Source organism: Labrus mixtus, chromosome 15 (genome assembly GCF_963584025.1).
Source record: "Labrus mixtus chromosome 15, fLabMix1.1, whole genome shotgun sequence".
Taxonomy (NCBI): domain Eukaryota; kingdom Metazoa; phylum Chordata; class Actinopteri; order Labriformes; family Labridae; genus Labrus; species Labrus mixtus.
The window spans coordinates 9,525,168-9,541,046 of NC_083626.1; the positions used below are offsets into that span (position 1 = coordinate 9,525,168).

The 15,879-nt window shown below is 42.6% G+C and overlaps 2 protein-coding genes and 1 long non-coding RNA gene across 6 annotated transcripts in view; 1 reads left to right on the forward strand and 2 right to left on the reverse strand.

Moving 5' to 3' along the window:
• Nucleotides 1-2,887, forward strand: part of vps13d (vacuolar protein sorting 13 homolog D) — a 62,648-nt gene extending 59,761 nt beyond the window's left edge. For both annotated transcript variants that reach the window (XM_061058631.1, XM_061058632.1), the window contains exon 69: nucleotides 1,851-2,887. In XM_061058631.1, the coding sequence (XP_060914614.1) occupies nucleotides 1,851-1,982 (132 nt within the window). In that variant the 3' untranslated portion in view covers nucleotides 1,983-2,887. The remainder of the gene's footprint in view (nucleotides 1-1,850) is intronic.
• A 1,837-nt stretch (nucleotides 2,888-4,724) lies between these two features.
• Nucleotides 4,725-15,879, reverse strand: part of LOC132989554 (uncharacterized) — a 42,276-nt gene continuing 31,121 nt past the window's right edge. Inside the window, exon 2 of the long non-coding RNA XR_009675923.1 lies at nucleotides 4,725-5,454. This is a non-coding gene — a long non-coding RNA (uncharacterized LOC132989554). The remainder of the gene's footprint in view (nucleotides 5,455-15,879) is intronic.
• Nucleotides 4,725-15,879, reverse strand: part of LOC132989552 (immunoglobulin superfamily member 21-like) — a 36,499-nt gene continuing 25,344 nt past the window's right edge. For 2 of the 3 annotated variants that reach the window (XM_061057246.1, XM_061057245.1), the window contains exons 7-10: nucleotides 14,912-15,012; nucleotides 10,833-11,025; nucleotides 10,681-10,719; nucleotides 4,725-7,277 (exon numbers count right to left, since the gene is read on the reverse strand). In XM_061057246.1, the coding sequence (XP_060913229.1) occupies nucleotides 7,195-7,277; nucleotides 10,681-10,719; nucleotides 10,833-11,025; nucleotides 14,912-15,012 (416 nt within the window). In that variant the 3' untranslated portion in view covers nucleotides 4,725-7,194. The remainder of the gene's footprint in view (nucleotides 7,278-10,680; nucleotides 10,720-10,832; nucleotides 11,026-14,911; nucleotides 15,013-15,879) is intronic. The other variant, XM_061057247.1, reaches the window with a different exon arrangement.

The following is a 15,879-nucleotide window of genomic DNA, read 5'->3' on the forward strand; positions in this document are numbered from 1 at the left end:
TCGCCTACTCGACTTTTTTGTTTTTCTCAACTGTGTTTTAAATGAAGCCTTTTGTTTTTAGATCCACCATGAGGCTGATTTGCAAAATCTGTGCAGTTCTCCAGATACAGAAAGGACAGAAATGCACAGAAGAGATTCTTATAGTGCGTTCACACTTGCAAAAAACTCCTGAAAAACTCCTGGTACTTCCAGGAGGAGCTTCATCTGTGAACGCAAACAGGCAAATTTTTCTCTCAGATTTTAAAATGTGAAAGCAGCTTTAATTCGTTTTAGTTTAGAAGCTTTTCACACAGAAGCTGAATCCCCTTTCAGACCTGAGTATCTCTGCCCACAACGTTTTTATATTTCTCCCAGCTGTTCAAATAGTTCTGGAGGTGTGTTGTATGAAAGCAAACAGAACAATCCAAGAGATGTAGGTGGGATTAAGAACAGTTTGTCATCTTCCTCCATGCGCAGAAAGAGGGAGGGAATATAAAGATGGCTCTGAAAGAGATGAGTCATGCTTACTTCTCTACAGAGCCCACACTAACACCTTCTCCAGTCAGGATGAATGTTTTCACTGACTCTTTCATTCTTAAAGTCCTGATTAAACGCTCCTGGTCACACAACACTAGGAGCTCTGATTGGTCGGGGGTGGAACTCGTTTGGTGTCATGTCTCTAAGCAGGAAGTCTCAAAAGAGGACAGGAAGTACAACGGACTATCCATCCATTTTCTTCCACTTACCAGAGGTCGGGTTGCGGTGTCAAAGTCTTCCAGCTCCTCTGGGAGGATTCTGAGGCGTTCCCTGGCCGGATGAGATATCCCTCTAACGAGCTCTGGGTCTCACTCGGGGTCTCCCCCTCAGTTATCCCGGCTCGGAAAAAAACCTCCAAAGTGAGGCGTTCAGGAGGCGTCCTAATCAGATGCCTGAACCACCTCAACTGTTTCCTTTTTTATGTGAAGGAGCAGCGGCTCTACAGTGTTAATCTCGTCAACGAAATAAATGACGAAAATATTCGCTGACGAAGGTCTTTTTAAATTAGTCAACTATGACGAGACGAAACTGAAATGCTATTTGACGATTTGATAAATAATATTACCTCATCATCTAACTGACGAAAATGTGACGAAACAAAAACTACAAGTGACGATTATCACGTACCCCCTCAGCTGTTCTTGTAAACATAGCATACTTCATCAAAGGTGTGCGTGTGTGGTGAGTGCAACAATGTGCAGCCTCTCTCCTGCAGGTCTGTGAAGCCCCGCCCCCTGGAGCTTCTGATAATCAAAATAAAAGCTTGATTTTGTTGACTAAAATATCTTCTATTGTCGTCAACTAAAATGATGTGCAATCTTAGTCAGTGACTAATTGACTAAATTAAATCAATAACAAATGACTAATATCTGACTCAATATAAAAGGACATTTTCGTCAGGAGACTATGACTGAATTAGAAAATGGTGTCAAGATTAACACTGGGAGATTGGGTTGGTAAATCTTTAGCTTTACCTTGAGGATCAGATCCCTCTTCATCGCGACGGTCCGGCACACCGCCCGCACACACTACTGCCGACACTGCACCAAACCGCCTGTCAATCTCACGCTCCATTTTACGCTCACTCATGAACAAGAGCCCGAGATACTTGAACTCTCTTGAGGCAGAGACACTCCACCTTTTATCGACAGAGAACCACAGCCTTTTTTTTTTGTGATTTTTAAATGTCTCCTCCTTCTAACGTTTTCTTTGGTCCCTTCATCATGATGTCATGTGTGAAGCACTTTGAAACGACTTGCTGCTGAAATGTGAAACACAGATAGAAACTCTCCTCGCCTTGCCGCTAACCCGCGTTCCCCCATTCCTCTCCTCAGGTCCACGTGAAGAGCGAGAGTCTGGCCATCAAAATCTCCCAAGAAATCAACTACGCCAAGAGCCTGTACTACGAGCAGCAGCTGATGCTCCCCGCCAGCGAGAACGAGGACTACCTGCTGCTCGAGTCGTGATGATCACATGACCTTTTTTTTTTCTACCCGAGGAAACTTTTCTTAAATCCCCCGAGCAGGAGGGAGGACGAGGTGACTTTTATTCTTTTTTTTTGTAGACCTCTGAATTTTAAAGTATTTGACTAAATGCAGGAGAGGGGAAGACTCTGGTGCACTCGATTTAGTCCTCCATGTCTGACAAGCACACACACACACATGTTAAAATAACTAAACCATATGCAAGGCAGTGTGTGTGTGTGTGTGTGTGTGTGTAAATGTAGAACACACACTGGCTCTCTGTTTATACGACCTCCTATCACACAGGTGTTTTGTTCTTTATGTGAATAGACAGAAATGTAAATAGAGCTACAAACCAATCCTGCTGCCCTGCTGTGTACATAATGTATGAATGAATAATGAAGTATAATTACAGAAGCTGATATAATGTGAAATGTAACAAACTGCCTTTAAAACTCTATTTTGTGTATAAGAGACTTTAGTTCGATCAGGAAGGGAGGGGGGGGGGGGTGAATTGCACTGACACACACACACACACACACTGGAGCTGCCTGTCACTGTCTCTCTGCCTTTTACAATCACAGACCTCCAGACTTTTATTTAACGACCCTGTTTTTCTTAACGAGCCCCCAGTGTCCATTCTCACCTCTCGTCTGAAGGAGCTTGTCGGGACTTCCAGGCTTCACTACACATCACACACAAACTCGTTAAACATCTGCGTGTTGGTTGTCAACAAAGTTTTTTGGGGGGTTTGGGTTTCGGTGTCGGATGAGATTTTCTTGAGTGTGTGAAAGTTGTGATAGAGAGGAAGAGGAGGGGGAGAGTCCAGACAGGATGCGGACTCAATCTGTGGTCCTGTAAAATACAGCTCACATGGACTGTGCTTCCAATAAAGCAACACAACTGCAGCACTCGACGTGTTCGACTTGTTATTTGCAAAATGACTCGCTCATCACAACGTGAGAATTCACAACAAACGAAAAACACACAGGTCTGAATGTTTTAGCAAACAATCTGACAAAATGAATCTTCCTCACTCAGCAGGTGTACATTTTATCCACTGACATCCCTGAGTTTAGCGGCCATCTTTATCACACCATGTTGTTGCAGTCAGATGAAGGTAGAGCTGGTTGTTAATCTCTCTGGTTAATTAGCGCCTAATCAGTGGTGAAAAAATCTGCTTTTTGGATTCAGGGGAAAAGTAAAGATGGCAGCTCAGAGCTCTCCCACTAGATGCCACGTTTACATCTTTATATTGGCAGAGTTAGTATTTTTAATATTTGGAGTTTATTACTTGTATATTTATATATTTAACTTCTGGTATATCTGCAGGTTTTCTCCAGCAGACTTTTGTTGAACTTGTACAGTGACAATAAAAAAAATTTCTTTTGTTGCAAACACAGAGATGGAGTAAAACATGGAGAAGAGCTTAGGGGTATGGAAACAGAGTTATAGCTCATATGCACACTTAGTTGTGTATTTATCAAACTTATTGTCATAGTCGCAATACTGAACAATGTCAGTGCACTTTGCATATTTTTTTTAAAGAGCCCATATTATGCCCTTTTTGGGGTTCGTATATTTAATCTATGTACCTACTTTTGTACGTTCACAATAGCTAAAGTCTGAAAAAACTGTCTGTTTTCATGTACTGCTCCTCCTTGCTCCCTCTACGCTCTGAGTCTGTCAGCTACGCTCTGCTGAGCCCCCACTGCAGAGCCCCACATGGGCCAAGTCTGCTCTGATTGGTCTGCCGATCCACTCTGTTGTTATTGGTCAGTTGCTCAGCACGCGTCTCGGAAATTTCAACATGAGCTGCAGGGCTTGCCACAACGAGCCAACGGGCTTAGATCAGTGATCTCACACTGACAATGACATCACACTGACAAATTTTTATCGAGGGGGGCTAGAACCGAGCGTTACATGCGGCTAATGCTACAGCTAACAGGAGGAGGTAGGAGAAGCCGCGTTTCCGCAGACTTTGAATTTTTGCACATAGATGTGCCTAAACATGCACAGGACACTTGAAAAACACTAAAGAGCATATAAAACCAGAAAAAGCATAATATGGGACCTTTAAATCATGCAGAACTAGTTCCAACTGATGTTTGCATTCATGTGACTTTGGGACACATCGGAAATAAGTTTTGAGTTGGAAAATGTGCAAAAAGTGGACGTTTGCTCAAGTTGGAACAACAGCAGAATTAGGTGCCTCACTTGTTGACTTGATGACAATTTTAATATCAACATGGCGGGCAAAAGATGTTCTGTTAACGGTAAGAAACTTTTTATTAATTCACATATTGCACGTCAACTGTTTGCTCAAATATTTGTAATATGATGTTTCCATTTGTGGTTGTCCACATAGAGTGATCTAGAATGAAAAGTAATTTATTAAAATGAGTTTATTACTTAACCTTGATATAAAAAAAAAGTTAGGTAATATTAAACCTGGAAACAGTTTAACACAGAGTTTAAACTCTCATCAGCGAGGGTCCACATCTTTGTAGCATCCATGTTGTTTGTTGCAACATTTTGACTTTCTGGATTGAACGCATGTGAACACCGAAGTTGGAAGAACGACCTTACAACTCAGAAACGCGGACCATCCGAGGAGCACCTGAATGCAGCATTAAAGGTGGAGTCAGGTCAGCAGCGTTTTTCTTTGCATCTTGTAAACACAACATTCAAAAATGTCAAAGGTCAAAGATTGTCCTGACAAAATGCATCTACTCAACAGTCAAGTCAGTTAAAGTCAAATTTATTTCTAAAGCACTTGAAACACAATAATCTCAGCAAAGTGCTTCACAGAGACGGGCGAAGAAAACAACGTGAAAAGCTTCTTTAGAGTCCAGCAGTAACAGGAGGGTAACGCCAATGAAAGGAAACAGAAACAAAGCATTCATCAGAAATAATATCTTAGATCTGGTCTCTAAAGGGGAGCAAAGAAAACAAGTAAACACACCGACTCAGCCCCCCTGAAGCTTCAGGTGAGCAGAGCTGCAAAACAGAGACAAAGCACATACAGTTCATTTAAACGTCTTCGTTTCTGAGAAGGCAAATCATCTCAAAGGGTGTAAAAAGAAGACGCTCTGTGCACAGCACTGTCAGTCCTTAAAGGTGCAGGTGATGGCAGGAAGTACCAGCTTGACAGAACATAGGTGGATTCTGTGTACACAAGAGAGCTGAACTGACTAAATAAAAAGAAGTCTTCATGTGTACACTGAATTGACATATTTTCTGTCAAGCTGCGAGATAGCATTTTGGTGTGTTTTAACTGTGGCTCTATTTGTTAATAATGAGGAAAAGTTTCAGCAGGCAGAACCACAAACAGGCTGTAATGCTGGTCATGTGTGTCGGATGTCATTTGACAAATCAGCAAAGAGATGAGAAGCATACTTTCTCCAAAGGGGGCACCAAAACCAACAAAAAACAAATATTCCTCACAGGAGCTTTAAAGGTCACTTACTCTCCTCTGTTTTAAGAAGTTTAAATAAGTCTCAGAGCTCCTCAAAACATGTGTGTAAAGTTTCTTGTTCTAAATCCACTCTGATCCTGTATTTGATCATGTCTATAAACCCCTCTATTTCAGCCCGGCTGAGAACAGGCTGTTTCTGTGTCTGTACCTTTAAATATGTAAATGAGCTGTGTCTGACCACGCCCCCTCTCTGGAAGGGCTTGAGTGTACTCTGGCTTTCTCGCTCCATGTCCTATTGTTGATGGTGAGAAGGCAGACTCAGAGGGCAGAACAAACACCTGGCTGTGGGAGGGTCACCCACCTGGGGGAGGGGTTACTGCACTTTGTGATGTCATGAAGGGAAAATCTCCAAACAGCCTGTTTGAGCACACATTTTCTGAAAAGTGGGGCAGGCAAAAGACGGAGAGGATGGACTTTTCTCATGATTGGGGGATTTGTAGACAGACTAGAGACACATATTAGAGTTAGAGGAACATGGTGAAGTGTTTTTTTGCATAATTTGGGACCTTTAAGAGTGAGCACCTTTTAAAAAAACCAGAAACACCTTTCAAAATGCTCTGTTCCAAACCACCAGACTCCATTGACAAAAACAACATTTTTACCTTAATCAATCATCATTTGTATACCGCCAATTCATAACAAGTGTTATCTGGAGACGCTTTACAAAAAGAGCATGGGATAATAAAGAAAAACCAAGTGAGACAGCAGAATCACATCGGCAACAAGCAGCTTGCACAAAGCAAAATAGACGTTGCACTGCTACAAATCAAACATTCAAAGAGCCTTAACAGAGGCTATCCCTCTCTTTCTCTCTCTGGTCACCTGCAGAGTGAACACACCTGCAACATGTATGAAGGACACAGAGCAAGGGAGAGCAATCACCTTCTAGTTCATTGGTCTTAAATGCCGATCATATGAGTGGAAAATATAAACCTGGGCGGCCCACCTAGGTGAGAAACACTGCACACTACCTGTTCCCCCCTCCTGAAATCTCTCTGTGTCCCCACAGGGGGGCGAGCGCCACACTTTGAGACGTCCTGAACAATGCGATGGAGGCGGCAGGTAAAGAACAACATCCCCTAACTGGAACATACGTTTTCTGTTGTCAGTGGAGTCTGGGGGTTTTGAAGGCAGCGATGTAAAGTCTATTTCTGGTGAAACGAAGGATGTTACTCTTCAACAAAAAGGTATTTTCCTTTTGTTATTCCAATTTCAAAACTTTGGGTACCTTTTAGTCAGGAGATTTATCATTAAAGTCATGTTGAGCGGGGTTTTTTTGAATGTATAAATCATAGCTTCTTGAGAGGCATATAATGAGCACACTGGTGATGATTCATCCAGTCTGGAGTTGTGCATGAGAGCTGGCTGAGCAGACTTTCAGGACCAGCATTCTCCTGTGCCATTATTCCCAGGAATCTGCAGACAATTTAAAAGGGAAATCAGACACACTACATCAAAGAACTCCTTCAGTGTGACGCTGTGCGAGCTTCTTCTTGTGATCAGTGACTTGAGCTACAGTAATCCATCAGCGCAGTCTCACAGTGTGACGGCATGTAGAGAGGCATCTGGACCTTTTGTTCTGTCTGATGCTGTAACTCCTCTTTCTAAATGTAAAGCGCTGCAGCACTCGTCATGTTTCAGCAGCTCGGAGCGTAGGCTACAGTCAGGGGGGGGGGAGAGCAGGTTCCTCAGGTAGGTGGAGGTGGGAGGTTGGAGGTGGAGCAGCAGGGCCTCGGGTCACGTCAGCTCAAAGGTGAAGCTCAGCAGCAGCAACATGGAGGTTAATGTGAGGGAGCGCTGAATGACGGCTGCATCGATGGCTGCAGAGAGAAGATACAGAAATCAGTGAGTATTGATCGAGCACTTTCCCTAACTGGAGGTCAGAGCTCGCAGACGGGTGCAGAAATTGTTATGCCAGCTTCAAACCAAACAAGTTTTAAATCGATTTTCCAACAGGTGAAATAAAATCAGTTTTGGAGCACTCTATTCCCCTCATAGTTTAAAGAAAGGTATCATTAAAGCTCTTAATTTTGCTTTTAAAACAGGTTTAATTTGATCAAGTGTTCAGTCTTAGCTCATACAAATATTGAAGTGAAGTGACTTTAACCAGTAGGGGTGCTTTCTCCAGAGCCAACCTGAGGCAAGACATGATTTAAAAATAAACACAGAAGTGGCAGACGAAGCAGCAGAGTCCCCTATACGACGCTATCATGAGAATATTTGTCTTTGTATCAATGCTACATGTAGTTGAACAGAATCTCAATCTGAACTAAAGAGTGGAGAAGTACGGTGGCCGGTAGGGGTCAAACGCTCAGCAACTGATGAAACGACATACATTTAGAAAAACGCGCAGCATATATAGAAACGCTGCACATTCAAAAGCAGATGCAAACTACCACAACAAAACGCAAAGGCTGAAACGCGCTGCAAAGAAACAAACGCACTGCAAATAGGCAAAACAACTGCATAAGCATCAAACGTGCTGTAAGTACAGAAACAAAACTTAAGTCAAAACACACACAACCAGAAAACAACAGCAAACACAGTTCAGCCTTGTTGTGGTAGTTTGCATTTGCTTTTGAATGTGCAGCGTTTCTCTATATGCTGCGCGTTTTTCTAAATGTATGTCGTTTCATCAGTTGCTGAGCGTTTGACCCCTACCGGCCACCGTAGAGAAGAACATACTGGAGAACAGGAAACATGCAGCAGCAGGTTCATTAGAGCACGGCGATGGTAGAGGTGGCGTGCAGACAGTCTATGGTCGTGCAGTGATCACAGGGAATAAACGTCACCACCCCCTCCCACTGGCTCCAGGTGAATTCTCCTGATTATATCCTGCTGCGTTCTCACATCAGCTCACTCTGACTTTCTGCAGAATCAATACGAGGAGGAGGTGGAGGAGAAACACATGCACCTCACCCTGAAAACTTCAGGAGTTTTGAGCAGGTGTGAACAAGGCTTCATAGTCTGTTAAATAAATGTTGCATATGAGAGGATATCAAACTTTTAAAAGATGTTCAAAGTCTTTAGGTGTAACCGAAATACCTCACAGGCATTATGCAAACCTTACTTTATGACATGCAAAAAAGTTTTCCTACTAGGAAGTCATTTGCATAATATCCAAAGTCTGGAACCTGAAGCTGTTTCCTCGTCAGGATTTATTTTAGTGTGACTTATTAAATCAAAAAAGACTCCTCAAAGGCTCTCCCTCAACGTCCATCAAAACCGATCCACTGTTATAACTGTTTCTATTAATCATTCCAAAAACAGTCAGAGCTGCTACCTTCTGTAATATATACTGCTGTTAAAAATCAAACACCACATATCCTACAGTTTGAAGAAAAACATAAAACAGCTGCACGATCCAAAGTTTGAACTCCATCCTCTCCCCCACCATGAGCTGCATGGCAAAACTCTTTTAAGCCCTCTGATTGGCTGTTCCCCGCTGCAGAACTCAGCGTTGATTTATTATTTATGAGTGAATTATTTATAAGTCAAGCTCAGTTTATTGTTCATACCGATAATTCAACTGGCAGAGATCCATGTCCGTCTAAGTCTATAAAAAGATGGATGGTAAAAGCTCCAACAGGAAGCTCTCAGAATCAAACCTCAGACTTTAATAGAAGACGACCAAGCAATTTAGTTAATGCAGAAGTGCCTTAAAGCTGCAGTAACTCCAATGACCAGCAGGGGGCGCCTCCACTGGATGCAAACAAAGCCAAGTTGATTTCTCTTCATTTATACCTCAGAAAACAACATGTCCTTAAGTTTATGGTCACATTTTAAGCCTTGTTCTATTCAACATTTAAGTTATTTCGTAAATTGTCTTCAAATTTTTTGTGAAAAAGACAAAAAAGGAAGGTGGACTAAAAGGGCGTGGCCACCTGTGATTGGCAGCTACCTCAACAGCTTGTCAATCCAGAGAGAAGACACCCTTTTGCAGAAGTATGATCACCTCGAATTCCCAGAAAACCAAGATGGTGTCGGCCAAAACCTTCCGGTTGAGAGGCGACCAACTCTACCACTGATCCACAGCCGCTCTAATTTATTAGATTATTTGTGTTTTTTTATGCAGATGATACAAGACTATATCTATATTTCCAAAGAGCATTATTTATCAAATGATGCGAATGATGTCCTACTTTATTTTACACAATTTTTAAACTCTTTTTATATAATTTATTTTAAGTTATAAATATATATAGCAATTTGAAGCTCTATGTTTTTATTTATTTATTATGTACAGGCAAAAATTAAACATAAAATCATAAATGATTAACAGTAATATGACAATACGATTAAATGTCACAACATTCAGGAAAGACAAAAATCAACAAAACGCAAAAAATAAAATTCACTTGATTCTTCAGTAATTCACTCATTACATAAATAATAGCACATACATTTGTGGCAGTTATTTCTTTCTTAAAGGAAATTATCTCGCACAGTATTTTAATTTAAAGGTAGATTCAGACCAGTTCTTGATTTTGATTTAAAGGTCACATATTATACAGAATCCACTTCACCATGTTCCTCTAACTCTAACATGTGTCTCTACTCTGTCTACAAACCCCCCAATGATGAGAAAAGTCCATCCTCTCCGTCTTCTGCCTGCTCCACTTTTCAGAAAATGTGTGCTCAAACAGGCCATTTACAGATTTTCCCTTCATGACATCACAAAGGGCAGTAACTCCTCCCCCAGGTGGGTGACACTCCTACAGCTAGGTGTTTGTTCTGCCCTCTGAGTCTGCCTTCTCACCGTAAACAATAGGACATGGAGCGAGAAAGCACCGAGACACCCAAGCCCTTCCAGAGAGGGGGCGTGGTCAGACACAGCTCATTTACATATTTAAAGGTACAGACACAGAAACAGCCTGTTCTGAGCAGGGCTGAAAAAGAGGGGTTTATAGACATGATCAAATACAGGATCAGAGTGGATTTAGACCAAGAAACTTCACACACATGTTTTGAGGAACTCTGAGACTTATTTACACTGAAGAAGAGGAGGATGATATGTGACCTTTAAATTGAACCAGTAGCTAACAGATAGCTTCATATTTTATTGCTGCACAAAGAAGGATTCTTAGATTATTACACTGGTTAAAATTGCTGAGATTGTAGCATAAAGAGAGAAGTTTATTTAAAACATGAATGAGAAGTTATATAGTGTAGTTGTCAAAGTTTGAAGAGAGACTGAAGCAACAACTTAAAACAAAGACCTACCAACAAAACGTTCTTTTCCTTTCTTTAATCTTGGGTTTTCTGTAAAAAAATAAAAAATAAAAACACAGACATGAAAAAAAAAAACATATTTAAAGATCGAGCACATGGAACAAATAATAATGAATAAAGCAAAACTACACAAACAGACTCACCGAACACTATGAGGCGCGTGTGTGTGTCCGTGGAGCCCAGAGGATTCTCGGCCGTGCAGCGAAACATGGAGCCGTTGAGCTCAGCAGGAACTCTGTCCAGGACGAGTTCTCGTCCGTCATGAGTCTCGCTGCCGTCCAGGAGAAGACCCCCGACTCTGGTCCAGGTGAACATGGGCTCAGGGAACACCTCGCTCTGTGGACACACACACAACATTCAGACATTTTTGCACTGATATTGTGTTTTTATACGAGAAAAAGGACAAGAGAAATCAGTTCCCAGACTTCACTCACAGATCAACTTTCCATAGAAAATGTTCTTTCCTGTAAAGTTTTATCAAAGCTGACACTGAAACAACCCGCCTGACGAAATCAGGCAGGTTGTTTCAGAGCCGCGGGGTTCTGACAGCAGAGATTCAGTCATCTCTCACAATTTGAAGTGTAGCGGGCCTGAGGGAGAGACTGCAGCTCTGCACACCTACCCGCAGCTAACAGGCAGGCAGGTGGTGTAAAGAATCCAAAATGTGGTTAATACCTTGTTGAGGAAGTCTGACTTTGAGAAATCTGTGATCTTTTTTTTTTTTTTTAAACTAAAAGGTTATTGTGCAACTTCTTGGTCGGAGGCAGCTGTTGTTCTCAGAGGACGCTTCAGGTCGGGACGCTTCGTTGAGCTGATCTTCATGATTTGATTGTTTGAAACTCAACAAAAGGTTGGATGACAGGAGAACCCAGCTGACAGTCAAGCTGGTTTGAAATATTCTGTCAACAATGAAGACAGCTGTGACAGGTATCTGAAAGGTCTCTCAGCCTTCTCAAACATAAATCAAGTTCCCCCCCTCCCCCCCTTCATTTCCTGTCTGATCTCGCTCTGTGCATTTGGACTCAAAACACAACCCAAAGAAATCGGCAGTGAGCGAGACACGATTCTGAGAGCTGAAACCCTAACCCTCCACTAGCCATTTCCTGCTTGTTTGTGCGTGATAATGTGGGTCAGGTCTTCAGTTCTTGCTTAACTTCCTCACAGTCAGACAGCTCACTTTTTGAGAAATCAGATCATAAGAAGAGTTTGGGTGCCTTGGATCAGACCTCAATGCTCGTCTGCAGACGTGTTTAATACGCTGACATCGCAGGGACAGAGACGGGGAACCGACAAACTGGGAGGGCGTGCTTCTCATTTGCCCGCTGATTGTGGAGAATGAAACATGAGTAAAACAGTTCAGGTCAAGTTTGACTTAAAGGCTTAATGTGTGATTTTTCACACTTAAATATAATAGAAATCAAGTATATCCTCTGAAAATAACTCTGTGAGTCATGACTGTCTACAATGGGTGTAACACCCAAGTCCCACTGTCTGTGATGTTTTCAGAGTTTTCAGAGTCCTATCTTCAGTTTGTTTACATCGCCCGGACGGCCGGCCGGCTCCTCCCCTCGTGTATAAAAGTTGTTTAATTGAGGGACTAGAGAAAAGAAGAATAACATACTGTACTCACTGCTTAACTGTGTTTCTAGATCACGCTCATTTCAGGTAAATTTACATGCAGTGTGAAGATACGAGCATAATAAAGATCGCTAGCATTAGCATGCTAACACAACAATGCAGCGCGAGTTGTTTTGGTTTCATGCTGGTGCTCAAGGGCGACATCTGCTGGATAAAAAGATCGCATATAAAGCCTTTAAGTGTCTGGTATAAGAGAGTATGTTTGTCTTCCTGGAGCATCAGTAAATTTGTCTTTGTAAGACTGTACTACATGAACCGCCTTCTTATTCATGTTCATATTCATAAAATAAAGACGTTTGCATGAATCTATAAAAATCTACTTCAGCTCATATTTCAGCTGATAATAAAAAGGTTCTCACTTTGATATCATGTTTGCATTATTATTATTATTATTATTATTTGAAGTGATATTCATAGAGGCACAGTGGAGGCGAGAGCCTGGCAACCAGCAGATTTAACATATTTGACCTGAGGGGGCCTGATGATGAGTGTGGGGGGGTGGGTGGATTAGTTCAGCCACATATGCCGGGGAGCCTGACCGTGCAAAAGCTCTGGAGTAAATGGTGGAAATGTTTAACTGGAGCCTGCATGCACATGGGGGAAGAGCAGTGAAGAGATCTAAGCACAAGAGGAAATGTGAGACTGTCGGTTTGATGGAGTGAGACGACCTGCAGCAGAGTTCTGGATCCAGATGATCAGGAGGGGACATTCAAATGATGGAGAAGGTGGAACAAGAGTCAATGCAAGATGACATAAAGGGCTGTATATTCATCTCTGGCTCTGCAGTTTAAACTACAGACGTGTTTTTACAAATTGGAGAGAGAGATAGTTGCTTTGGGTTTTTGAGACATGTTGCATCAAATCCTTGTAAAGTATTTTGCAGCTCACGTCTGTAAAAAAAGTGAGCGTAATGAATAAATGTCACTCCTCAGTCTTTGCTTCATTCTTTATGCGCAGACATTTCTAAAAGTCCCCAACTCTGGCTCTCCAGTTCCTCAGAACCGTCACAAGAAGTTCTGATTTCAAAGCTTCAGCTGTCAGCGTCTGGTCACGAGGGAGAACGACACCCACCAACATCAGTCGCCCTTTTTTTTTTTTTTTACCCTGCGCGTCCCAACTAATCCAGCTCTTCATGTTCAAACGTATCACTGATTAGCTACACCACTGTCTGAATATCAAAGGCATAACCATCTGCATGTTTTTTGATGTTTTTATCATGTATTTCTTTAAACTCAGGACTTAAAAACTATCTGTGCATGTTTTTTAAACTTAATTTATTTAAAGTCAGGACAAATCTGCATCACGTATTCTTCATAATCCAGCTGCTGCTGTCGGTCAGTGATCGGAGAAGAATCATCTGGATGTCCAGCTCTTTTTGGAACAGTGGATATGTGATCGGACAAATATGAGCTTTTATTCCTCTTCAGATGCTGAGATACTAAACTAAGGTTGTCAACATTTTCTTGAGTTATTTTTTGTCTTTATTAGAGAGGACAGCTGATGAGAGACAGGAGATGTTGGGAGCAGAGCGAGTGGGGGGGATGACATGCAGTAAAGGGCAGAGGTCAGATTCAAACCCACGGCCGCTGTGCAGAGGACTAAAGCCTCTGTACAGGTGATTGCGTCATAACCGCTAGGCTAGTGGCGCCCCAGACAAAAAGTAATGAACTGTCACATACCAATAACCTGCCAAACAGATTTTCCAGGAAAGAACCAGAACCAGAGTTTAAAATCAGACCCCCACCCCCCCACCACCCTCGAGGGTGGAACTTTAGGAACATCAGGATGTAGGAAACAGATTTATTTGTTAGATGTGAAAATCATTTGCATCTAAATGTGTTTCAGAATTATCATAAGAGCTCATCTATCCATCTAAAGTGTCCTTGAGCTACCTCCTCTCTCCTCCCTTCCTCCCTCTCCTCTCTCCTCCCTCGTCCCCTCCTCCCTTCCCTCCCTCCTCCATCCTCCTTCCTCTCCTCCTCCTCCCTCCTCTCCTCCCTCCTCCTCCCTCCTTCTCCTCCTCTCTCCTCCTCCCTCCTCTCCTCCCTCCTCTCTCCTCCATCCTCTCCTCCCTCGTCCCCTCCTCCTCCCTCCTCATCATCTTCCTCCTCCAGGAGCGTTGCTGCAGGCTGCTGCACCACCAGGCAAAAATAGCACCTCAGTTTTTATTCTGTGCAAAATGTGTGAACTGTAACTGAGAATCTACTCCTAGCTTTATTAATAAAATACCTCCAGAGAGTGAGTTTTAATCCACAGACACACACACACTTTTCTTTTCAGTACACAACGCTCAATTCAGAAATCTAAATACCTCTGCTCTCACAAATGTTATTATGAAGCCCAATGGAAATCAGAATCTCTGCATTTCTCCTAAAGAGCCGGTTTGGAGAAACAGCTTCCAAGAGGAGTCTCTGCACCACGGCTTTCAAAGTGGGCAGAAAAGAAAGTGAAACCAATTGTCGCCTGGAGGGGAGAAACTCACTCCAAAACATCTTTTAAAAACGTGGTCCTCTTTGTAGAGGGAATGCATCCTTCTTATTGACGACATTCTGCGAGCTGTTTCTGATCAAAGAATGAAACTCACCGCTGAGGGTCCGAGCTGGAAGCCCTGGACTGTGATCCGCACTGTGTCCCCCACTGTGGCTCGATCGGGGGTCATGGACAGCTTGGGTCCTCTGGGAGCAGCTGGTAGAGAGTAAAAGAAACGTATAAAAAGGAAGTTCTATATCTTCTTTTAAAAAAACACTAAAAGGAAGTTAGGCAACATTAGGACAAAATCATAAGTGGTGTAAATAAATGACAAAGTGCTGGGGCTTTTTCAAGGATGTACCCTCCTGCTCTCAGCACATCCACCAGCTGGAGAGAAGCTAAAGTTCTGAATTTGTTCTGTGCTTGTGTTGAAGTGTAAATGTCCGCAGCTCTCATTATTCACCTCATTAGCTCCTCGGCCTCTTCACATCCTCGTCTGTGTCGGGACTCCTGGGAGTGAGTCTGACTCCACTGTTTATTTACTGTGGTGACCTGAGTCATCGTGTTGACTGACCCCAAACCTCCTCGACTTCTTTACTCACCGCTTCAATCACAACAAAGACAGCCTGGAACAGCCTTAGAGCTGAAACCAAATGTCCCGTTTTTGAAATGCAAACTGAGCCCTCACTTACTTCATCATGCATACTGAGACTGGTTAACTACATTGCATCCTGTCGGGATGGGTGCAGGGTTCATTACTGTAGGTGTTGATAGTGTGACAGCCTCTGCATAATGTGTGTGCGTGTGTGTATGTCTCGTGCTCCTAGATTTGGAGCACCTGGGCTCCTGTGCCCCTCTCTCTCTCTCTCTCTCTCTCTCTCTCTCTCTCTCTCTATCGCTCTCTCTCTCTCTCACAGCCTGACGGACACGTGCACAGTTGTTCACCACTGATGATACAGATTAAACACTTTTGTTATTTGATATATTTGCCTAATTTTGTAATAACTACTATGTTTTCTTTGATAACTTCTGACTCCTCCCGTCTTTTGCCGTGACCCACGAGCCGGGTTATGACAAAAGAAA